At 36.7% G+C, this 25,943-nt stretch overlaps 1 protein-coding gene and 1 long non-coding RNA gene across 3 annotated transcripts in view; both read left to right on the top strand.

Moving 5' to 3' along the window:
- The first annotated feature begins 162 nt into the window (after nucleotides 1-162).
- LOC145898588 (uncharacterized) lies at nucleotides 163-952 on the top strand. The gene is made up of 4 exons (XR_014402435.1): nucleotides 163-253; nucleotides 453-604; nucleotides 665-821; nucleotides 885-952. It is a non-coding gene; the product is annotated as an uncharacterized LOC145898588 (long non-coding RNA).
- Nucleotides 953-4,288: 3,336 nt separating this feature from the next.
- The window catches only part of LOC145898585 (uncharacterized), a 60,924-nt gene continuing 39,269 nt past the window's right edge, over nucleotides 4,289-25,943 (top strand). For both annotated transcript variants that reach the window (XM_082987095.1, XM_082987093.1), the window contains exons 1-24: nucleotides 4,289-4,430; nucleotides 6,851-7,036; nucleotides 7,456-7,647; nucleotides 7,860-8,054; nucleotides 8,808-8,999; nucleotides 9,263-9,451; nucleotides 10,096-10,281; nucleotides 11,082-11,336; nucleotides 11,713-11,823; nucleotides 12,087-12,206; nucleotides 12,355-12,529; nucleotides 12,619-12,725; nucleotides 12,785-12,969; nucleotides 13,285-13,372; nucleotides 13,573-13,724; nucleotides 13,785-13,941; nucleotides 14,234-14,366; nucleotides 14,954-15,023; nucleotides 15,086-15,256; nucleotides 15,447-15,675; nucleotides 16,070-16,166; nucleotides 16,436-16,567; nucleotides 16,890-17,143; nucleotides 17,422-17,613. In XM_082987095.1, the coding sequence (XP_082843221.1) occupies nucleotides 4,376-4,430; nucleotides 6,851-7,036; nucleotides 7,456-7,647; nucleotides 7,860-8,054; nucleotides 8,808-8,999; nucleotides 9,263-9,451; nucleotides 10,096-10,281; nucleotides 11,082-11,336; nucleotides 11,713-11,823; nucleotides 12,087-12,206; nucleotides 12,355-12,529; nucleotides 12,619-12,725; nucleotides 12,785-12,969; nucleotides 13,285-13,372; nucleotides 13,573-13,724; nucleotides 13,785-13,941; nucleotides 14,234-14,366; nucleotides 14,954-15,023; nucleotides 15,086-15,256; nucleotides 15,447-15,675; nucleotides 16,070-16,166; nucleotides 16,436-16,567; nucleotides 16,890-17,143; nucleotides 17,422-17,613 (3,823 nt within the window). In that variant the 5' untranslated portion in view covers nucleotides 4,289-4,375. The remainder of the gene's footprint in view (nucleotides 4,431-6,850; nucleotides 7,037-7,455; nucleotides 7,648-7,859; nucleotides 8,055-8,807; nucleotides 9,000-9,262; nucleotides 9,452-10,095; nucleotides 10,282-11,081; nucleotides 11,337-11,712; nucleotides 11,824-12,086; nucleotides 12,207-12,354; nucleotides 12,530-12,618; nucleotides 12,726-12,784; nucleotides 12,970-13,284; nucleotides 13,373-13,572; nucleotides 13,725-13,784; nucleotides 13,942-14,233; nucleotides 14,367-14,953; nucleotides 15,024-15,085; nucleotides 15,257-15,446; nucleotides 15,676-16,069; nucleotides 16,167-16,435; nucleotides 16,568-16,889; nucleotides 17,144-17,421; nucleotides 17,614-25,943) is intronic.

Raw genomic sequence — 25,943 nt, 5'->3', positions numbered from 1 at the left:
TAAAAAAAACAACAGGTTTATTAGCTTATGGCACATGATGTTTGTAGCATATAAGCAAAATCGATTTTTCTAAAAATCTGCTGACTCAAATCAGAGGCTTGTTGCCTTAATATTTATCATGCAACGAAAATGTTTTCATTTTTGATGTTTTATAACTTTTTGCAGCCACTCTTCAGTGATAGCGGTAAATATAAATGTTCAGCTACTGTAAATGGACAAACCACTACAGCCTCCACCAATATTACTGTGCAAGGTTTGTAACCTTTAAGGTTTTTATAGAGTGTGTTGTGAGATTTTTAATATCAAGTCATTTTGCTAATTTAGTTAAAAGTATTGTGCATTATTGTCACAGAAATAAGCTTATATATTGCCATTGGACAATTTATAATCTCACAAGTTTTGGCACAAAAGGGTACCCAATTAATGTCTACTGATAACTATTTTCATTCCAGGACGTTCCGAATCAGTATGGAGTGCCAATACAAATATCATTACAAGTAAAAATTTTGCAACATTTTCGTGCAAGTTTAATGGTTGGCCAAAACCCTCAGTGGTTTGGAAATTTTCAAATAACACAAATTTACCCCAAACAAGTCAATACCAGGTACCATTGGATGTTTTGTATGTTGTGTGTTCATCCCTGCAACACTTTTTCTGTTTGCAGAGTGTGACGTATTCAAATCACAGTTACCAAACAACTGCAGTTCTAACCGTTTATGGAACATTGTGCCAGGATGTGGTTCAACAAAAATTTCAGTGTCATGCAACTAATTCCATCGTTCCATCTCCAGTACTGAGTCAGGTGTACACCATAACAAAACGTATGTGTTTATAATACATATGTGGTATTCGTTTCCACTACCAATGAATAAAATGTGTTTCAGAAACATATTTGTTTGGAAGCCAGTATACAACATGTACTGATGCAATATCTTTTTGTGATAATAATGGTTTGTCTCTGTCGATTGTTCAAAACGAAGCAGAACTTGTGAAGATCAGAAATAGTAAGTCTGCTCACTGTCAATTTTATGCGCATTTGTTTGAAACTTTTTTGTTTAGAGTTTAATATTCGTACATGGTTTTGGATTTCTTCTTCTTCCCCATGGAAGAAACGTGGGGCAAAAAGCTCATGTACGCTTGTTTACTATTCCACCTCCACCTCGAGATTTTCGCCGTCCAGTTTCACCGCTGGAAAACCTCTTTGCGCAGGTACCTTCGTGTATATTCCACAATGTCCAATTTTTCTAACGAATATACTTAAAGTGTTAAAGACCAAACCTTCCCACTAAAATAACTTTTTTTTAAATTAACATCAATTTGCAAATATAAATTATCGTTCCTAATTCAATCGTGTTTTTTATTCGAAACATTCGTACGTTGCAACACGAAGATACACCGATTGTTAGTCCTTGAATTATTTTTTATGACGAGTAAACTGATACAATTAAAAAGCAAGTTTTGTAGTACCGACTGCACCAACTTCCGTGGCAAGTGTGAATCGAGATGATTGTGATGGTTCAATGATTCACATCAGTTGGAAGTTAGATCGTGGATCAACTTCGTTTCCTCACAAAGTTTTTTACAACAACCAATCAAAGTTAGTTGACAACTATTTTAAAAGCCGTAGCTGAGCGCTAGTCGAACATATTGGCGCATACAGTTTCTGTGTGTACCCTGACTCGTCATCATCTTACTGTGTCTGCTTTCTGCATCACCAAGATCGAGAGAACGAAGAAAAAAACTCTTGACAGTTGGGGTTGGAAGTATCATGTATATTGACTGAATTCATAACGACTAACATTACGCTTCTTTGCCCTCCTTTAAACCACATGAGATCACTTTTGTATGTAAATAACTTGAAGTGGAATTGGCCTACAGTATAGTCTGGGTTGTTGCGTAATTTCTTGACTGTAGTTGAGTTTTGTCCATGTATTTGGGTTGTCCAAATTTAACAACAATACAAAATATGCAAAACTGTGTATGAGCCAACTTCGTCTATCTTTAAAAATGTGTAACAACCCACGAGCTTGCTACTACATGTTATTAAACTTGTCGGGTGGTTAGCAACGTACTTTTTCATGTAAACGTTTTAACAAGGAATTCAATATCATTGCCCATCGTTGTGGAATTCGTTACTTTCATAACAGCTTGCACCTTTTCAAATTCGTGTCTCGTTTAATGAAGGTTTACAAGGCTTTATTGTTTTTAGAGTCGTGCCATCTGGAGAAACCAAAACAACAATCTCTAATGTTGAATCGCGAAAAGTTTATCATTTTGCGGTAGATAAAATATTCCACTGTAAGCCTCACCCCAGGTACGAAGGTTATGTCGCATTTTACAGGTGATGCCACTGTACGAGGGTTGCCAGCGTTCCAAACCGAACCAGTTTCATTCAGTGACTCCACTTCTTATCACCCTGCAGCCTCCCAAACCGAGTATTGTTATCAAGAATGGAAATTGCGTGGTTAAATGGCCTGGTTACGTCACAAACCCGAACGTCGCTTCCTTTCAGGTTGTGGTATAGTGTATAAATTCGAAACAACCGTTTTTTAGTAGGGCCCGTCTTCTTAAAGTATCGGTATCAGTTGATCGCCTGCTGCAGCCTTCTGCCTTTTAAAATCCTCATCATTTGTAATCGATATAACTCGACTGTCCCCCATGATTGATAACTGTCACTTAACCACAATCAAGTGTAGAAGTTGTTCAGGATTAAAGTTTTGCTAGTGCACAATTATTATATGCAACTTATGATCACAGCTGTTCTGGAAATAAATTACTGAAACGTTAAAAAGGGCAAAAAAACACGTACACCCACGACCCACAAAACCCTTTTGTGCATATCATGACTTGTAATAATGAAGACTTTGTAACATGATGAGTAAGCAATTTCACTCGTACCTCAGAGTGATCCGTTTTTATTTAAATAACTAATACTTACTTTGCGCACAAAAACACACGACTTTTTATTTCGATATTTGTCGAAGCGTAATCATAATGGCCTATGTAACGAACAACCAACAGACCTGCGTTGTTATATATAAAACTTTATTGTTAAACATCACGAAACAACACGAGTGAAAATATATTTACAACGTTACTAAATCAACTTTTAAAAGCATTGGTTAGAGTCGGTCAGATATCTATCTTACGACAACAATTAGCACCGAGGAAAATGAAGCACCGGTTATTGCGTTGATCGTAGCAGGACCAACCACCTTAATATTAAGTGAAAGATGTGTTATTTTTGGCTTGTCCAGATTATGTCAAAGCGTTTATAACAATCGCCAGCCCTTAGATACGCGAAGTTTTCTGTTTCGTGGGCGGATGAAAATTGTTCATAGGTTCAATTTCAGAACTGCTGCTTTGGAACATTAAACAATTGATGTATCATATAATGGCGTTAACATCCAATGTATGGCAATAATCATGGTCCGTTAGTTGGCGCTCCAGTTTCACCAAAGCTCCATTCGTATATATCCAGAAACCAAGGTGTGCAAAAAAACTATTATTCGTTTGTGTTTGATAAAATTAAATAAACCTATTTTAACAAATCAAATTTTTTTGATCAAATTGAACAATATTCTGTTATTAAAACTATTCTAATGCAAAAAAGGTAGACTGACTATTTTTTTAACCGGGAAAACTTTATTTTGGATTTTGCAAGTCACACATTATGTGAAAAATTATCAGAAAAAAGTTTGTGCGTTCGATGAGGTGTTTTTATGACCAAATTTATTGCTGACAATAGTTAGGCATAAGCACAACTTACAACGCAATCTGTATCATATCGCCGTTAGAATTTTTTGCCAACAATTACTTGAAGGCTTGGAGTTAGCTTTACAGCACCGGTGATCACGAAAGATCCAAAAGTTGAGCATAACACGCGCCTTTTTAATCCCAAAACGTGATGTATTATTACTTAAAACTTTTCTTCCAACTCTGTACAAGGTCCATTAAATTCGAGTGAAATATACAAACTGTTAATTTCCGTTCGTGTTTAAATGTTTATACTGCTATCTTTTGTCAAGCGAAGAAATAATCAGAAAGAGACCAAGTGATGGAACTGATCGTTTTCCGCAATGCTATAAGCCTATTGTTCGAATTGTCAACAGTGAAGTCATGCAGTTTCGCACATTGCATTATGATTCATAAAAGGAAAAGGGGGAAAAAAAGAACTTTCGAAACTTTTGCGTTTGAAGCATACTCGTATAAGGATGTTGATGTACGAATATCTATAAACTATTAACTTAGTTTTTAAATCTTTTAAAAACATTTAATGTAAAAATACAGATGTTGATTAAGTGAAGTTCTGTTGTAAAGACCTTCTTTAGACATAATTCTGCTTGCATTCAGGATATTTGCAAAAAGTTGTCCGATGTTGGCGATATTGATTTATATTTTTGCATTTTTCGCACTGGAAATTACGGCATGTGAGTATATTCTGGCACGTATTGTATTAACTATTTATATTTTTGCTAAATAAGATAGGCTATTTCAAAAGTTTGAAAATACATGACCATTATCAACATCTTTCCGTATTAAGATAAATCTTGCAAAAAAGCAGCGTTGCGCAACAAGTATATAAAATTAGGGAAATTTCCAAAAATGCTTACTTTCGTCTGCAACGGTACCGGGACACAGAGTTTTCGGCAAACTTGATCCACATACAAGCTTGCTTTCAAAACTTCAAGTCAATTTCATTTGAAAATATTGTCCGAATTATTGCTAATTAAACTTGTACCAAAATTTTATTTGGTAATGAAGCAATAGCAGCATTTTGTTGTTGGTTGGTGTTAAGGGTGAAAATTTAGGGGATTATTGGACCACAGGTTGTACACCTCTGTTTTAAATTGTTTCAAAATTGCCTAATACTGAAAACGTGCAGTCCACAGCAATGACTAGGCTTTATTATTACAGAACATTATTTATTTAATATAACACTTATGCTATTCCAGTGCATAAATATCACACTTTTTTTCCAGTGTTTTGATTTGTTCGTATTTTGAATTCCGCAAGCTTGCTGTATTGACATGTTTTTCTCAGGAAACAGATACATGATTTGCTTTTTATATACTTTCAAAGCCTGGACATATGCTTCTATCGTTGGTTTTAACCGTTGTGTTCTTGTCAGTTCCTTGTGAGCTAAACAAAGTAAACACAACTACGAAATCTACAGATAATGGTATTTCTTAAAATTATAAGAAGCTTGTTCATATTGTTAATTGCTAAAGCTGACAGACGTAGAAAATTCGGCAGAAGAGTCCTACTTGTTGGGCCTGTTGCCATTCAGTTTAAATACATCAACCGCAAACATTTTAAAATATCGAATTTGTTTACAATATTCATGGAACATAAAATACTTCTATCGTGTATTCTATTCTATGATCCCACGTGCGATAATGTTTTTAGTTTTCTATTGCAAGCAAAAAAAACATCCCTTATTAAACACAAGCGACGTTCAAAGCAAAAGCATAGGGAAAATAAATACAATAAGTATTTACTACAAGATAAACGAAAATGAAAAGTTTTCAATCCCAGCTAAAATGTTTAAAAATAAAATAAGAAACTGTACCGGTAATATTTAAATTTGTTTATGCGTGAATTCATTCGTCTTGAACAATATTCGACACTGTAAAATACTATAATGGGCCTTCGTGACTGATTTCTATGGGACACGTATACCTACTGCATTATAAACATCAATTGTCGGCGATTGACATCTTTTTCACTTTGGGGAAATTCCGGAGATGAATTCTTTTTTGCTCATCATTCGAGAAAACACTAATTTATGGTTCTGACCTCGCGTCATCAATGGGTCTGACGTCACAATGCTGCAGGTAATAGATGGGCTGAAAATGCATTGACATAGATCGAACTTGTTTGATTAAACGCGTGTAGCGCAGCAGTAACTCCTTTTTTGGGAAAATTTCAAACATAGACAAAGTTGAAATTATCGAGAAACATATGTATCAAGCACCAGAAACTTTTGTGTAGGCAAAGAAAAACGTCTGGCAATTATCGCGTCTAGCGGTTGCACGGCTGTGACGTGCGCTTTTGCTAAGGTGAATATGAAACAAGTCACTCAATCAATAAATGTGTTCTCCTAATTCTCTAGGTCGGTTTGGAAGTCCTGCAAATAATATCCAAATTTTAGTGTCCATCTACTGTTACTTTCGATGCTATCAAGACTAAATTGTCACAATGAAAGTGCACACTAAAGCAAAGTAGCTGCCAGATGTGTTAGTTGCCATTAATTCCAAAAGCTTTTTTCTTCATCTAAACATAAGTTTTTATTTTGGTGCTTCGTACTTACATTCTTTTGAATTTTTGCTCTGCCTAAACATAAAAATGTTTCTGCAAAAAGGTTATTCGCTGCACTGCATTCATGTTATTGAAGAACCTTTTCTATACCAATGCATTTTCAAGCAATTTTTACCTGCAGCATTGTGACATCGGACCCAATGTTGACATGAAACATAAAGCACCGGGTCACAGAATTTTCGGCAAACTTGATTTACATATGAACCTATGTTACATAGAAGTCTGTGCGAATACTAATGCTATAATTTGGTGTATTGTTTCAATATGACAAAAATAGCTGGTTGTTGCCCTGTTTAAACCAAACTATTAACATTTGTACATAAATTTGTATATTGCACAGACAGATATGTGGATTTTGCCAAAAACTCTGTATCCAAGTGTATTAGTATTTTACCATCAACCAAGCATAACTTGTTGCATGTTTGTACAATTGAACATTATCTACTTGTTTGTTAAAGAAACAGAACACAATTTTATTTGTAAGACATTTTCTTTATCACTTGTATCTGAATATACTTTCACCTTCCAGTATGTCCATCATTGACGACACCTGCTGTGTCGTCACCACTTCAAGTATTTCCTGGGTGTACGTGCCTAACATCTTCATGCAACAATGGGCAAACATGTGACTTCAATTGCCAGTCGGGTTACATAATAACAGTCAATACAAGAACATGCACAAATGGAGTATGGAGCCCAGAACCACAATGCGTAGGCAAGTGTAGCAAGAATAACTGTAGATTCCCAATATTTTCCCAAAAAATATATAGAAAATGTACTGTTCGGATGGGTTGTCAATTTTAAATGAAAATATTGTCCGAAATATTGCTAAATAAACCTGTGCCAAAATTTAAATTGTTAATGAAGCAATTGCACCATTTTGTTGTTGGTTGGTTGGTGTTGAGGATAAAAAAAATTTGGGGGATATTTGGGCCAGGTTGTCCACCCCATTTTAGTTATTTCAAAATTGCCTACTACTGAAAACCTGCAATTCATAGCAATGATAAGGCTTTATTACAGAACGTTATTTATTTAACATTTCAATTATGCTGTAACCATTCAAGTGCACATGTAACTCATTTCCCCCTAAATTTATTATACTTCATTATTTTTAATTTCTTGTTTTGTTTTCAGCAATCACATGTCCAGCACTACAGCCAAGCACAAACATGCAACCAGCCTCTTGTGCCCCATCCTGTAGTGCTGGTGTTTGTTCGTATGATACAACTTGTACTTTTACTTGTTCCCCTGGTTACAAACTAAGCTCAGCAATAAGTTCTGTTTGTAAAAGTTCCACATGGACTCGATTACCTCCCCAGTGCACAGGTATTTGGTTTGGCTGCAAGCTTACTGTATTGATATTACAAACATAATGGTGTTAAAGTTTGTCTGAATGATCATTTACATTTATAAACTTTAACATGGTGGAAGTCTAGTGTAATAAAGGTAAAGTATGAAAAATGTTCAAGAAATCATTTAACCCTTACAGCTATGAGTGAGGTTCAACTAAAGGTTGTTTAAATTTTTTTGTTTAACAGCAATCACATGTCGAGCACTTCAACCAAGCACAAGCATGCAATCTGTCTCTTGCGATCCGCCATGTAATGGTGTTAAATGTGGTTATGGGACAGTATGTAGATTTTCATGTTCAGTGGGTTACCAACTATCAAGTTCACCAACACGTTCTGTGTGTGGATTTTCAGGATGGTCTTCATCAGTTCCCCAGTGCACAGGTGTTTGGCTGCAAACTTATAATCCTAATATAGCTAAAAGTATTCCAGATGTTTGTCTGAGGCATTTCTAAGATTCTCAAACATTGTAAGTTTGTACAAAAATACCTTGAATATCTATAGGAAAGAAAAAAACTAAGCTTAAATAACAATGGTATTACATACTGTCAAACATTCACGTAACTCTATCTCAGCATCAACAGTTTATGTGGTGTGTTTAAGTCAAGTGGGATAAGGCGTGAATATTAAAAAATGTATTTTCTATTGCACAAAATGCCTGTTTATTTTAAATTACCTAAATTTCAAGGTTTAGCTTAGTTGTACAATGTTACGTAACTTAATTTGGAAATTATTTGTGTTACAAACTAGTACTTAAAGGACTAAATCGATAAATCATAAGCTGCATTGCTCAAGCTGACATATCTTTTGTGAGTGTAATTTTTGCCATTGTCATGACTCACCAATTTTTGCCCTTATGGCCTGCGTTACCTTTGGACAAGACAAAAAATTTTCTTATTGATGACCTGTTTGGTTACAAATGATTTTTATTTACCCACTTGGTAAATTGTCAAAGGAGCTCATTATGAATTACAACACAAGATGACCTTTTTTGTCATCAAAGCTTGCTGTAACACGTTTATCACAGTATGCTTATAAATAAGCACTTTTTAATTTTCTAGATAGTAAGCAACCCTGCTAATGGTTGAGGATAATGTTCAACTAGACAAATTTTTAATGGATTGTTTTGATTAACAGCTATCACATGTCCAGCACTGCAACCTGGCACTAATATGCAATCAGTTTCTTGCAATCCACAATGCACTTCGAGCACATGCAACTACAACACTAAATGTGACTTTACATGCTCCCCTGGTTACAAGCTAAGTTCAACAGCAAGTTCCTGGTGTGGAAGGTTTGGATGGAATCCAACAGCACCCCGATGCACAGGTATTTTATTGAGTGCACACTAACTGACCTAGTTGCAAAAATATATCTGTTCTAAACTTTTTTGAGCACCATTTTGATTAGTACAGCATTGCTCAACCTGGAAAGAAGGGTTATTAAGGGTTTACAAAGACTTTCATGGTAAAACCAAAAAGTTTAAACAGGTGTAGTGCAGAAATAAACAGATTTGTTTCAAAAGAGAATCAGTACAATCAAATAATATATATTGATAGTGAAAAAAACATTTAGATTTTGCTTTTTTACAGGATGTCCAGTACTTCAGAGAGGTGTTAATATGCAACCAATCACTTGCAACGCACAGTGTAGTGATGGTTCATGCGCTTATGGCACAATATGTGATTTTACTTGCTCCTCTGGTTACAAACTAAGTTCAAGAACAACAAGTTCTCGCTGTACAATTTCTGGCTGGACTCCAACAGCTCCCCAGTGCACAGGTATAACTTACTGTTCTTAGCCTGGTACCCAACAACTGACGGAAACTTCATAATTTAAAGTCTTTTCCTGTATATTTAGCTGGCAGTATTGTGGTAAGTCACCAGATCTACAATGATGAGACCGAATCGGTCAAAAACGTGGTCCTGTCTGCAGCTCACTAAAACATTATCGGTTGACGGCTGTTTTAGTTATTGCTGCACTAATATTACAAAAAACAAAATACACTCATACTATATTTTTGTAATATACTCATTGAAATAACTTTTACTTTTCCTGTCTGTCTACTGTCTTAGTCTTACATTATTTTAAGTCCAATACCTTTACAGAATGAATTTGGTAGACTCTTGTTTACCTTTGACATGATAAAGCTAGGATTCTATAATTACTATGGATTAGTTACCTTTTATCTATACTAATGTCAACAGTTGCACCTTTTACATTCTGCTTGCATTCAGAAAAGGCTGGTAAGCGGTAAACACTTCCTAATCCTAAATTATAGATATGACTTAATGTAGATTGCAATGGTTTTAATTGAGCAACAGGAACTGAACACAGAGGGTAGAACGACTCTAGTTGCATCTGCATGTTAATTAGATTTTTTGGGGATGTTTTAAACATTTTTTTATGGTTATACTTTTTGCAGCTATTACTTGTGCACGACCTCAAGCAAGCAGATTGGTAGCTCGTTGCCCACAATGCAGTGGCACACAATGTCGATTTGGTACCAAGTGTTCATTCTCATGTTCAGATTCTGACTACATAGTGTTTGGAGAAAAAACTTCAACGTGTGCAGAACGTGGATGGAGTAATAGAATACCCAGTTGTATAAGTAAGATTTTATATTGTGGTTTAAAACTAATTTCTGTTTGAAAAAAGATGAGAATGTGTTGAATAACATAAAAGCTAGTTTCTGACTGTTTCCGACGAAAGAATTTCTTTAAATTGTTATCATTCTATATAAAGAGTGCCTGATACTAAATAACAGTAGTAAAAAAGAACCCACAGCAAATATATTGTTAGTAGGTTAAAAAAGTTAAATATACTGCAATATTTATACCAGTATTTGGATGTGATTTCTATGTTCTTCTACTGATAAAAACAAACCTATATGAAGCAGTGTATTACCTTTAATTTTTGGTAAAATGTATGAACAATATAAGATGTATGAAATATATGAGAAGGAAAATATGTTTTCTTTTCCCTTTTATTAGTTGTTTAACTTTTAATAAGTTTACTTGATATGTTAGCTGCTGTGTTTTACAAGTGGCTTCAGTACGCACCGATTGTAAAAAAAATATTCCATATTTTGTTTGTATAAGAAAATAAGACTTCTTCATCACCCTAAATTATGTTTTATTAAATTTTGTACACTTTAATTTAAAATCAATACATGTTGTAGTTTTGTAAATACTCTGACATTTACATTCAGTAGCTCTGTGATGTTGCAAAAAATCAAGTTTTGTCTTTGTAATTTATCATCAGAGTCGGCGTTGTAATTTATGTGGTGATTTATCGCGAGCCAGTTTATTTGAAAAAAAACTCAGTAAAAAGCAAATAATGGCAAATTCTGTTTGTAAATAAATTTTTGTTTCAAGAAATGGATAAAATCATAATAACAACTTTTTTTAGACAACTGGAGAAGACTACCTACTTCCTCATCATGTCAATACTTCATATCACCAAATACAGTAACACGCACCCAAGCTGAAAGCTTTTGTGGTGGAAAAAGAGCAAGATTGGCAATTTTATCTTCAGGCATTGCATTTTCTAATGTTAAAGACCAGTTAACAATGTCGTGGTATTTTATTGGTCTTTCTAAAAAAGATGGAATGTGGCAGTGGGATGACAACACATTACTACAAGGAAATACCTCTCTTCCAAATTGTAAGGGTATAAAGTTGTATTGTGACATATGTAGTTATAACATTAATATTTTGCTATAAAAGGTTTGCAATATTGGCCTTACCTGATATTTGATTGTAAATTATAATACTGTGCAAGGGATCACAACTTTATGTATGAAGCAAGTGAATCTTTCATTTACTGATATTGGTTGTGTAGTATGTGACAGTATAATATGTTTGGGTAACTATCCTTCACAAATAAACCTGTTTAACAATTGTTGATGGTGAATGTCAGAATCCAGGTCACTTCACATTCTTGTTAAAGTAACATTCCAGTTTACAAATTTTGACATCACTTGCCATATCATGATGCTGCTCGTTAACCCCTGGTTTATCATCTGTTATTGCTTATTTAGTTGCTCGTAGAAGTGGAGATACATGTGCTGTGATTTCCAAACAAGCAACCAATGACCTGTTTGCATATGGTTGCACTGGAACAACAGCAAAGTTTGTTTGTGAAAAGAAAGGTAGAATTTTACTAATGTGGAGCAATGTAATTAATGAATAAAAAACTGGATCAGTTTGAAAACCAAAGGCCCTTGGCAGGCTGTCGATCGCACACCATAACGATATAATTATTTGAATAAGTTGGAGAAATTGATGATGCTGTTTAGGCGAAATATATTTTTCTTACTAAAATCCATCCGAGCTGTCACAGATCGCTTTGTTTAAAAAAAACATTAATATGGAGCAGTTTTTTGATTTTATATTGTACTGTTTTTCTATGCAGTGTATGGGCATTCTAGTTGTACAAATCATCAATGTGCAAATGGTGGGACTTGTCATCCACTAGGATGCAGTTATACTTGTACTTGTACAAATTACTACTTTGGTCCACGGTGTGCTTCAAGTATGTGTGGAAATATGTATTTTTTGTACTGTTTAACAATATGTTGTATATTTACTAATATTTCAACTGTTTTTCTAATCTGATGCTAAATTTAACTTGTTGTATTTTAAACAATCAACATGCAATCTTTGGTGGTCAACATTATTAGGAACTTTGACAATTGATACAAAATCGTCTGTGGAGGTGAAAAAAGGTGAAAGTTTGACAATTAATGTTCGAGTGCTCAATCCATTGACGAAACAAGTAAATTGTCACTTGACAATGGGCTCAAAAACCCACAATTGGTCTCCAATATTACTTCTAGACAAAACCTTCAATTATTTGTAAGTCTTCAACTATTCCCATCACTTTTGTATTTAAATTACAGTTTTTACAAAAAATGGATTTATCCCCTAAATAAAACTTTTTGCAGATTAAGAAGTACTGCTTTGCAAAACAGCACCAGATTTTCAGCCACATGCAGCATTGGTCCTCCAACCAGCATCAGTATAACAGAATATATTGATATTAATGTGCTTGGTGGGTTAAACTTTCATTGAAAAGTTACTCTAGTTAAACACTTTATTTATAAATAACAGCCCTTCTGATAGTTTCGACTGAATCCTTTACTGTTAATCGATTTGATGATATAACAAACTGTGCAGTTGGGTGCACAGGTTATGGAAATCCATTGCCAAAACCTAAATGGGTTTCGTTACCCATGAGTGGCATTTACCAAACATTTTTCCAATCTTCAAACAAGGCTTGTTTACATTTTAACCAGGTAAATGCTTGCTGTGATTCTTGTGTGCATATTTGTGTTTCTGGTTTTTGTTCTAAAATCTTCTATCTGCAACAAAAATTACCTGGCCTCTGTAGGCATTGTCTTTTTTTCAAATCATTTTATGTGTGTTAAGGAAGCAACAAGCCTCTAATTGATGTCAACAGGTTTATTAGCTTATGGCACATGATGTTTGTAGCATATAAGCAAAATCGATTTTTCTAAAAATCTGCTGACTCAAAATCAGAGCCTTGTTGCCTTAATATTTAACATGCAACGAAAATGTTTTCATTTTTGATGTTTAATAACTTTTTGCAGCCACTCTTCCGTGATAGCGGTAAATATAAATGTTCATCCACTGTAAATGGGCAAACCATTACAGCCTCCACCAATATTACTGTGCAAGGTTTGTAACCTTTGGGGTTTTTATAGAGTGTGTTGTGAAATTTTAAATATCAAGTCATTTTTGCTATCTTAGTTTAAAGTATTGTGCATTATTGTCACAGAAATAAGCTTATATATTGTCATTGGACAATTTATAATCTCACAAGTTTTGGCAAAAAAGGGTACCCAATTAATGTCTACTGACAACTATTTTCATTCCAGGACGTTCCGAATCAGTATGGAATGCCAATACAAATCTCACTACAAGTAAAAATTTTGCAACATTTTCTTGCAAGTTTAATGGTGGGCCCAAACCCTCAGTGGTTTGGAAATTTTCAAATAACACAAATTTACCCCAAACAAGTCAATACCAGGTACTATTGGATGTTTTGTATGTTGTGTGTTCATCCTTGCAACACTTTTTCTGTTTACAGAGTGTGACGTACTCAAATCACAGTTACCAAACAACTGCAGTTCTAACCGTTTATGGAACATTGTGCCAGGATGTGGTTCAACAAAAATTTCAGTGTCATGCAACTAATTCCTTCGATCCTTCTCCAGTACTGAGTCAGGTGTACACCATAACAAAACGTATGTGTTCATAATACATATGTGGTATTCGTCTTTGCGCAGGTAACTTCGTGTATATTCCACAATGTCCAATTTTTCCAACGAATACACTTAAAGTGTTAAAGACCAAACCACCAAAATAACTTTTTTTAAATTCACATCAATTTGCAAATCTAAATTGTTGTTCCTAATTCAATCGTGTGTTTTTATTGGAAACTTTCGTACGTTGCAACACGCAGACACACCGATTGTTAGTCCTTGAACTATTTTTTATGATGAGTAAACTGATACAATTAAAAGGCAAGTTTTGTAGTACCGACTGCACCAACTTCCGTGGCAAGTGTGAAACGAGATGATTGTGATGGTTCAAAGATTCACATCAGTTGGAAGTTAGATCGCGTATCAACTTCGTTTCCTCACAAAGTTTTTTACAACAACCAATCAAAGTTAGTAGACAACCATTTTAAAAGACGTAGTTAAGCGTTAGTCGATCATATTGGCGCACACAGTTTCTGTGTGTACCCTGATACGTCATCATCTTACTGTGTCTGCATCGCCAAGATAGAGAGCAATGAACAGGTAATGAAGAAAATAACTCTTGACAGTTGGGGTTGGAAGTATCATGCATATTGACTGAATTCATTAAAGCTATCATTATACGCTCATTTGCCCTCCTATAAACCACATGCGATCATTTTTACACGTAAACAACTTGAAGTGGAAATGTTTACAGTGTAGTCTGTGTTGTTGCGTCATTTCTTGACTGTAGTTATGCTTTTTAGGGTGTTGCATTATAAGTGTTGTCCAATTTGACAATAACACAAAAATGCAAAAATGTGTATGAGCCAACTTCGTCTATCTTTCAAAATGTGTAACAACGCATGAGTTTGCTACTACATGTTATTAAACTTGTCAGGTGGTTAGCAACGTACTTTGTCATGTAAACGTTTCAACAAGGAATTAAGTATCAAACTGTTCACTGGCCAACTTGTTTCTCGTTTAATGATGATTTACAAGGTATTATCGTTTTTAGAGTCGTTCTATCGGGAGAAACCAAAACAACAATCTCTAATCTTGAATCGGGAAAAGTTTATGAAATTGCGGTAGATAAAATATTCTACTGTAAGCCTCACCCCAGGTACGAAGGTTATGTCGCATTTTACAGGTGATGCCACTGTACGAGGGTTGCCAGCGTTCCAAACCGAACCAGTTTCACTCAGCGACTCCACTTCTTATCACCCTGCAGCCTCCCAAACCGAGTATTGTTATCAAGAATGGAAATTGCGTGGTTAAATGGCCTGGTTACGTCACAAACCCGAACGTCGCTTCCTTTCAGGTTTGTGCTATAGTGCTATAAATTTGAAACAACCGTTTTTTAGTGGGAACCTTTTCTTTAAGTATCGGCTGTTGGTTTAACTTCATGGATTGCATGCCATCTCATTTTGTTAGATTATTTAAGAATCTTGATAGCAAAAAACATTTATTAATCCAAATTTTGTTAAATAGTATTTTTGTGCTATATACAGATTACGTACACTGAGACACTCCGAAAAAAGCGGCCATCTTTTACTCCAACCTTAAAAACATCAACCATATCCAGCATAAATGCGAGTACGTCACTGTACTACATCCAGAACCTGGCTCCCAACACTAGATATCTAGTGAAAGTTGCTGCAGTGCCCTTGAACAAGTGTACGGGAATTGTGCCAGCCGCGATTTCAAACGCCACTGGAAACTGTGTTACAAACGTTGCAGGTTGTACCGCAATGACTGTTTTGAAAACTATGCAAACTTTCAGTTTATATACCAACACACATGTTTAATGTTTGATAAGAATTTCTTGTCATTTAAACTTGGAACCAGTTGGGTTGGAAATTATACATTGTTATCAGTTTTTCCCGCTTATTATGAGAAATTCCCATTTGCTTTTTCTAATTCCTAATTATCTCCTATCTTAAATCTGCTACTTTTTTTTCAATTTTCATCGATATAATTTAATCAGTAATTTTAGATGTATGACACTTTGTATTTGTCTTGAATTTGGCGTTGATTCAGGTTTGTGAGCTATGCTACATTTGAAGGGTTACGCTACAACTTCGTCAAAACGCCTGTGTCAGTCGGATGTTTTTATGTCACTATTACTTTACAGGACCATCTTCTGTGCCGTTACCACCCGCCCCAACAACCTTAACAAACGGAGCGAAATTTCGGTTGCCTTCAGTCAGTGAAAGAAACGGACCAATAAGGTAACAATATGCAACGGGATTTAAGCCGTCTTGCACTTGACATAATGTGTTGTGATTCCGTGCAACTGATTTGAAGAAATTGGAACATTGATTTTTTATAACTGCACAAACCCAGAATTGCGCTTTTCCAGCAATCTGATGATGACATTCTCATATTAGTGAACATTAGTTATAACATATTTTTAGTTATCGTATTGTTATAATACTTTGCCAAGGTACATGATAATCAACGTACGGGAGGTAAATAATCCTATTGTTGTTGTTTTAAGCTGCATCTTGCTGGTGATGTTAAAGGTCTTAATCGGGTCGGGAAACAGTTCAGCGCTTAATATAACCGAACTGAAACAAGGCAACGAAGCTGTGCAAGACGGTCAACACTACATTGCTGCTGCTATTAGGTGGTGCAAAATCTAGCTTAAATGTTCTTTGTGGACTGTGGAGTAACTGTTTATCAAGGATATCAGGAAAAATTAACACCAAACATTCACAACACTTGAAAACAAATTTGTTCGCTACTTTAAATAGTTTATACCCAGAACCGAAATTATCACGGTGATAAATAACCGAAAAAATATGAATAAAGTGTAATATTTCTAATATATAACAATAAACCAACATCCATGTGCACCAGTATTTTTACAAAGTCATCGAAAAGTTATTTGTGCAATATTTCAGAACATTACGTTAACGCACACGTTTGATCTTATCCTTACAAATATTCAGGTTTGGAAACGCCAGTGACGTCACAATAGGCGACGGTTCTACGTCATGTTGTGATCCTCAAAAGGTTTTGTCACTCGGCGGTTGCACGAACCAAACGCGGAATCGTAGAAACGTCGGTCCCGCGGTAATCGTAGGAATGAACCGTCCCTTGCAAGCAGGCTCCAAGTACCAGTATTACGTTATTGCTTCCAACCCAGGAATATACGCACCCATCTACACAGCAAGTCGCTTGTCCCGACCCGTATTAAGTGCGAGTGCGTATGTTTGTGTGTTTCTGGCAAAATATTTTTTGAAAGTTTCCAACTATTCTCACAAGTTAAATGCTGTACACCTTCATTCCACTTACAAACAGTTTTCTTTGTCGTTAATGTGGAAAAGTCTTGATTATTTGTTTTATGCTTGCTGTGACACGTTTATCACAGTATACTTATAAATAAGCACTTTTTAATTTTCTTGATAGTAAGCGACCCTGCTAATGGTTGTGGATAGTGTTCAACTAGACAAATTTTGAATGGATTGTTTTGATTAACAGTAATCACATGTCCAGCACTGCAACCTGGTACTAATATGCAATCAGTTTCCTGCAATCCACAATGCACTTCGAGCTCATGCAACTACAACACAAAATGTAACTTTACATGCTCCCCTGGTTACAAGCTAAGTTCAACAGCAAGTTCCTGGTGTGTGAGTTCTGGATGGAGTCCAACAGCTCCCCAGTGCACAGGTACTTTATTGAGTGCAAACTTATTGTACTTATTAGCACAGACAGGGCCACTGTAGTGACCCAATAGGCCTCACCTAGCCTGGTACCCAGCAACTGACAGGGACTTGTATAATTTGAAGATATTTTCTGGATATTTCTTTTCCTGGCACCCAAAAGTGCGTGAGCCTAAAAAATTATTTTCGCTAATGCTTTAGAACATGTAGTAATTTTTTTCAAACCAAACTTGCTGTTGCATCTTTATTGATGTATATCTTTATATATAAACTATCACACATAAATTGCTTTGTGAAGGTGCCGATTCTCCACGTCATCCTTCGGGTTCAAGTGCACTTCAATACGCTGTTGTGGCAGTTGTTGTTATCATTCTCGTCGGCATAGTTGTCATCGTCATAATGTGCAGAAGGTATTACTCCCTTACCTAACTGTGAAAGCCCGTTTCAGAAATGAGAATTGTTTTGATGGTTCAAAATGTCAAGATTTATTTTTTTGTAATACTTTCACACCAGATGTTGGAGGTTTACATTCTGGCACATTACGAATGAACTTACGTCTTTGTACTATCTACTGCTACCCCAGAACATTTGTATTATTTCATTATCTAAATTATCTAGAAAACAACTGCTGCGACGCCAAGATGCCGTAGAGAATCATGAGATGCCGTTATTACACACAGGTATACTCGAAGAATACACGTAATTATATGTGTTGCCAAGAGCAATGGTGTAGCGGCGAAATGTACAGAAAAATTGGTAGTTTTTGTGGGGCGTAAGTGGATTTATTAATTCACACCCCACAAAATCCTTCGATATTGGCCAATGTTTCTGAACAAAATCTAATTTCTGCATCAAAATGCAGCGTGCTTATTTGTTTGGTCTGTGACGATGATAACCTTGCTTATACCTTTGTGTTTTGATGTTAAGAAGATTCAGTACGACTAAGTGAGTTCGCGATCGACGCAGAGTCCCTTTTGGCCACTTTCAACCAAAAGAGATCTGACGAGGATCAACAATTTCGTCGCGAATTCGAAGTAAGGCCTGCATGATGTACATGACAAATATAAATGCTCCTGTTATTTGTGATTGAATTGCGAACCTAAACGCTTAATATAATGCAAACAGGAAGTACTCTCTAGCTTGGAGGGGAAGTCCCGGGTGAGTACCGACTATGGCAAAAGAGCGACGGCGCAAGGCAAGAACCGTTTTCATGACACTCTACCAAGTGAGTTGTTTAGCTTTTGGTGCTTACCTTAATCTGTACTTCCTCAAATGAGTCAATTTTCGTTTCATTGTGTCATATTGATTGGTGGCGATCGTGTCCTTTCACATCATTCTTTCTATTATGAGTCATAGTTTTTTGCTGGGTTCCTCTAAAGGTTTTCTATTGTCGTTCAACTAAGAATGGCTGATAAGCTTTTGAATATCCAAGGCAACTGACTGGCAGTGATCTATTATTCTATGGATTTTTGCCTTCTCATGGGATTATTTTCGGTAACGTTGCGGAAGTGAGGTTTCCAGCAAGGCATTGTTGTAACTTTTACTTTAAGTTCCTTAAAGGTCTTTGTTTCTATCCACAAGAAGCACCACTTGCAAACCCGACCACAATTCCGATCCAATGGTAAATTGGCAGCATTGGTCAAGTGTCCGACCTATATACTTAGAAGAAAACCTGATTGGGATTCGTGGCCAGGATATCCTGGGTTCAAATCTTGGTGTGGTCAAAAAATACGAATACTAAAGGTCATGTGATTTTTCAGGCGACGATGCAAGAGTACCACTGCAAAAAGTCTTCACCCAGGAGATGGGCGATTACATAAACGCTTCCTACATTAACGTAAGGACCTACTGTCAAACCTGCAATGACCTCGCGTAACCCCGATCACGCCATTTTCGCAGGGTTATTCGCGGCCGAAAAAGTTTATCGCCACGCAAGGTCCGTTACTTGCGACCTGCAGCGACTTCTGGCGGATGGTGACGGAAAATAACTGCAGTGTGATAGTGATGCTTACCCAGCTACTAGAAGACTTCAAGGTACTATATAAAAACTATTTTAAAAACATTTGACTTATGTTCGATCAAAAATAGCAAATACAGTTTCACGCTATTCCTTCATAATGTACACATGTGCACGAACAGTCATTTGTACATTTGTAGCAAAAATTTTGTACAAAACCCCAAACTCTCCTTTTGAATGCAGCATCGCACTTCTAGTTTTCAGCGTTAATGGAACAAAATCACAACCGCACTTTACCCATATTTTTACCTATAGTTGGATCAAAAAATTTTCAATGTAAGTTCTTCCCAAAGCGAATAGCGTGGATGATCTGTTGTTTCCTTGCTAGGTAAAATGCCACCAGTACTGGCCTCACATAGGTAATGAGACCCAGTTTGGATGCTGTAGCGTGAGAACGACGCACGAGTCAAGCCATGGTAACGTCATATGCCGGACATTCCTGGTCAGCACGCCACGTTTACAGGTGACTCACTATACCTGGCAAGATACACACACTTTCAGGAAGGGCACCGTTAATACATTACATTGCAGAACCCGATGGAGATCAGACAATTCCAGTACCTGGGTTGGCCCGACCACGGCATTCCCCACACTACCTCTGCCATATTCCGTCTTCATAAGCTAGCGGTGGAAGCCCATGCCGAAAACACTGCTCCCATGGTCGTTCACTGCAGGTTCGCCACTTTGCACCACATTTCGCTTGAATAAGTTATCACTTTGAGTTGTTTTGGTTTCAGCAAAATTGCCATTTCGCTATTCTTATCATATGTATAGTTGGCTTGGCAGTTTTTCCTGATCAGATTTTCTTCTTAGTAATTGGCTTTATGATATAGTTATGTGTATGGGTATAGTATGTGATAACAACTACAAAACCGGTAATTTAAATAACAAGTTCTACGCCCGCTACAGATTGAGCACCAACAATTTACTCATATCATCAATATATCGTACGCAGTTCCTATTTAAAAATTTCAATGTATTTCCAGTGGGGGGGTGGGACAAACAGGTTCATTTATTGCTCTCGACGTTCTTGGCGAACAGCTGGAAGCGGAGAAAATGGTCAACGTCTTGAAAGTCGTGTATAACATGAGGCTCAACCGACCGCACATTATACAAACCCTGGTGAGCTGGCCAACTTTTCTCATGATGTGTTTTGCCATTCTTACATGTTTTTTTTGCTTGTGGTCGCAGGAACAATACGTTTTCCTGCACAAACTAGTTACTGAATTGTACACAATGGGAAACACTGACGTCGATGTTTTGGGATTTCCCCAATACTGCGACCACCTCGCCAGGTTGGCCAACGTTTTTTTTGTACTTTTAAACACAACTCTCATATGATTTATTGCGTGTTTGTCAATTTCTCATTGAAACAGTTAAAATAAATTGTTTTTTGTCACCAAGTGCTCGAGAAAAATGCATTTCCCTCTATGAAAAACTGGCAATCAGTCCGAAATAACTGACATACACATGTTCACCTTTAACTCTCTGTCGCCATCTAGGGTCGAACGACCATATCACGTGTCAAGAATCAAGCTGCAGTTTGACGTCATCTCACAAATTCCGCCCTTGTTGAATGGAACAATAGCCGGACAAAATCCAATTAATACGAACTTCAACACCGTCCCTTCAATACTACCATGTGGGTGATTGGTCTGTTGGCTTGGTTATATCACTGTTGTCTTTACTAAAACGCCCAATGATCTTACGCAGTATTGCACATATTTATTTGTCCGCTTTATCCTGCAATGTTTGTCAGGTTGACAAGGCAGTTAATAGACATTTTCAGCAGTTTTTGTTTAAAACGATATATAGTGCTTATGGAACTCTTCATATTTTACCTATCGGGTTCGGCGAAACCCACTTAACGCTAACAAACGCTAACAACTAACGTATAACAACGCTTCGTTTTTGAAGACGACCACAACCTCGCGCACGTTGGAACGCTTCCAAGCGACGGGGAACCCCCTTATTTGAATGCCTCGAGTATGCGGGTGAGTGACGTAGCAACCTGGCCCATTTCTTGCGCGCGCGATGTCGGTGCAGCAAATCTCGTGGCAATATACTGTGGGCCCGTTATGTCGAAAAATGGTGATTTCGGTTGGATTGTCGAAGATTTGGGATACTCACAAATGTTGTTCTCGATCAACAAACTTACAACGAAACTGTCAGGACAATATTGATGATCAACTATAGTTCAGTCGAGCTAGTATTTGACACACGTTTGAGTTAGGACATGATCGTTATCATTAGTGTAGGAATTGTTCTTTTGGCACTTAGTGTAACTAAGGTGTTTATTGGAACCAACGTTTCGTGCACCATCCGGCGAGACTTCCTCAGGGTTATGTCATAACGATAATGCATCAAGCGCATAAATCACTAAAAACGCAGGAAAAACGTAAGAAAAACACAAGAAAAAGGGAATCGATAACAATGGCACCGCTTGTATCGTCACGTGACCAGGTGTGATCATTATGGTATGATTTTTGTGGATGAACTTCAATAATTGGTTTTCGATTGCCACAGGAATCCGGATAAGTAGTTGCAGTCACAAAATTTTATACATTTAAACACACGACTGTAAGTACGGTGGACAACAGTGTTGTGTATTTTTTCAGGCTTACAACAACGGGTTTTACTACATGGTGGCTCAAAATCCCCCGCAATGCGACCATAACACTTTCTGGAGGTGTATGTTCGACAACCACATCCGATGTATCGTCATGCTCGATCAGGTAACTGCTTGTAAACATTCAAACCTTAAAAGTTTTGTGGCTGTGTTTAGTTTGAAAGGGTTTGAATCGACCGATAGTTTAAGCCAGTGCTTCTAATTTTTTTCTGTTGGGCACCTTTTCTCCGCGAAAACAGCATGATGACAAATTAATTTTCCATTTTTTTTGCGGACAATATCAATGCAACCACGCCAGTTTCTTAAACTTTAATTTAAACTCAAGGTAAAATATAACATCGATGCATTCTGATAACTTATAAGTTGCGTAACAGTTGTGTCGACTAAACTGCATGTGAATGGACAATATATATTATCGCCAATCGCCCTTTGGTTTTCCACCGCCCGCTGTTAGAATCACTGCTTTAAATTGTTCGCAAAATTAAAATTAAATGTAAAATAGGAAAATGGCTTGAAATGTATGTTTTCCAGCGTTCAATCGACCTAATAACCCAACTCCCAACTTTAAGGTTTCTTCCAAGGACATTTACTGGGCGGGATTGAACGATTCAGTTTGCCTCCGTGAATTTCTGGTCATGACGCGGGCGGTTCACAATCACACTGGTTACTATGAAAGGGACCTGGAAGTTAAGAGAGATAAAACGACGGTATGTTTAACACAGATCGTTTCAAACATTCGGTTACCCTTGGTTTGGTTGGCGCATATCTCCTAGATGTCTGTTGTGTTTTTCTTATCCAGGGCGCTCAAACTGGTAACAGGTTATGAAAAAACTCTTTAAAATCGTAAAAGTGAGAAATAATATACAAGTGCCAGCAAGATTAAGTCTTTAAAATAACAAAACAACGTGTTAAAATAATGTTGAGGAACACAGATCTTTTTGGTCAACTGGTATTTTTTCCATAAGTTGGAATTAGTTTTTTTTATTGTTTTGAATAAAAAAAAAACGTGATTTAAATTCAACAAACTGTTTAAAATAATTCTTCTGATAGCTGAGTTTTGGCAATTTTTCGGGTTCGGCCAGATATTCAAACTTCTCGTCCAATCTAAAAGGCTTGGTATGTTGTCAGACACCTCACCTGGTGAAACAGATTGTTTTGAACGATTGGACGTCCGACCTGCAACCTCCCGATCCCACCGTCTTACTTGAAGTCATCCAAAAAGTGTGGAGTTTCCAAAAAGATGCAGTCGAGGCGCGGGAAAAGAAATTTATTGCCCTTCTTCATTGCTGGTTAGATATACGTAATAGGCGTCCAGGTCCCATTCCAGAGGGCCCGCGAGCATCATTTTTCGCTGTAAAACTAAGGGATTCACAAAGACTTAAATTCATAGTTTTGAAATTCATAAATTGGTCTTCGCACTGGCACACATTTTTACTATCATAAGGCCTTGCAACACAACAACGCTACGGTATACTGCTTGTTTGTATACATTATGTCCAGCAAACTTTTTGTGTGCAGTGACGGATCGAGTCGCACAGGAGTTTTCTGCGCCGTCGCCAACTCTCTCGAACGGCTGAGAAGTGAGAACAGAGTCGATGTGATGAGAGAAGTGAAAGACCTCCGCGATTGTCGTACTGGAATGGTTGGAGACGTCAACTTGTTCGATTACTGCTACCATGTTGTTCTTGAGTACATTCAGTCGTTTGACGCGTATATGAACTTCAGGTAAAGCTTTTTCTTGTGATGAACTTTAGTTTCTCAAAAGCGATTATTTTGTGTTGCAACTACATTCCAGCATTAATTATCTTGTTGTGGTCAACTTGTATGATTCGCCGATGTAACATTGTCAATGTACCCTATATCCTGTGCAATAATCAGAATCGCTGTATATTTATTTGCACGTTGCCAGTTGTGTACCATTTTTCTGTTTACATCGTTCAAAGAATCTTTTTATGCACAAAATATACACCGGTTACACCAGTGGTTCTCAAACTGTGGTACGCGTACCACTAGTGGTACGCGAGAGCTTTTCAAGTGGTACGCGATTTAGTCTACTCTATACAATTTGCCGCACTTTGCAGAAGCCAAAACCGCTGCAAAAATATGATGTCGGTTTTCTTTGTTGTGTATTTGTGACGCAATAGTATCAACGTGAAATTGTTGCACTGTTGAAGTAATTCTGACATCGTGTATTCAACTGTGCAACAATTTCACGTTGATACTATTGCGTCACAAATGCACAATAAAGAAATCCAAGCAACTGGTGATATTGGCTAAATTGTTATTTATTGGTGTTACGTCATAACAGTTATGGTATAGTAATACGGTGGTACGCAGTGTATTAAAAAACAAATGAGCGGTACGTGATTGGAAAAAGTTTGAGAAACACTGGGTTACACACTGTACAAATTGATTTTCTTGTATTACTCATATTCGAACATCAACAAATAGAGTGTTTTTGATGCTGTCTGCATTGTTTGAACACTACTTCTTTGGATTTGAGAATAAGTCTGTGGGAGGCCCAGAACCCTTTTGCATAAGAATTGCCCGAATATCGATCCCAACTCTAACTCTGCAGGATTCACTGGCAAAAAGTTTTTACCAAACAACATCAGGCATGTGGGAATAATCCCAAGCTGTCGAATAACTTGTTGTGGCCCAGTAATCATAGCAATATCTGGTCACTGCAATAAAATAAAATTGAACTGAACAAGTAATAGCAAACTGACGATTTTGCAAACTGACTCGAAACTGAACTGGAAACTTAAAAGCACATGATTTAATGGTGGATCACGTGACATAGCTATTACCGGACACAATAAAGGAAAAGGCAATGTTGCACAACAAATCAGTTCAAACCTTGTCTTTGTCCGCTACAGCTGCAACTGCAATACCTTTGTTTTAATCTCAGTAAACCTAATGGTCTTAAAAAGGTATACCTTTTTATGACATTTCAAATGTTTGTACAACATCAAAGCTGGAAATAAATAGTAAATTGGAATCACGCAAATGCAGGTTAAATGGGAGTATGTTCATGTAGATCGAATGAGGCAAGTTTGCTTCGCTTTGTGTTTGTTTGTCTTATCACAAGAAGGAAAGTAAAGAAGTCATCGCTGGGGTTAGTTCGAAACAATGATATTAAACAATGAGCATTCTGCTGTTTACTTCCTTAAAGCAAAAAGAGGGAGTTTTCAAAAGCAAGCAAACAATAGGCCTCAGAAGGTAGCGTCGCCGCCACCTTGTCATAACCGGGCAAATTTGATGATTGATGATTCATTAGAATTTTTGAGGGTTTGTGTTAAGAGGATATAAACAGAGTTTAGTATTTTGATGCAGTATAATAAGTTTATACAGATATGAGATATTAGTGGTAAAGATTTATCCACAATACTTTTTTCTATGAATAGTATTTTCAAAGGTGTTTCTCCCAGGAAAACAGATACACGATTCGCTTTTTATATACTTTCAAAGCCTGGACATATGCTTTTATCGTTGGTTTTAACCGTTGTGTTCTTGTCAGTTCCTTGTGAGCCAAACAAAGTCTACACAACTACGAAATCTACAGATAATGGTATTTCTTAAAATTATAAGAAGCTTGTTCATATTGTTAATTGCCAAAGCTGACAGACGTAGAAAATACGGCAGAAGAGTCCTACTTGTTGGGCCTGTTGCCATTCAGTTTAAAATACAT

This window comes from Ascidia mentula, chromosome 4, assembly GCF_947561715.1.
Source record: "Ascidia mentula chromosome 4, kaAscMent1.1, whole genome shotgun sequence".
In the NCBI taxonomy this organism is placed as follows: domain Eukaryota; kingdom Metazoa; phylum Chordata; class Ascidiacea; order Phlebobranchia; family Ascidiidae; genus Ascidia; species Ascidia mentula.
The sequence above is the reverse complement of the archived record's forward strand: the minus strand, read 5'-3'. Positions and strand labels throughout refer to the sequence as shown.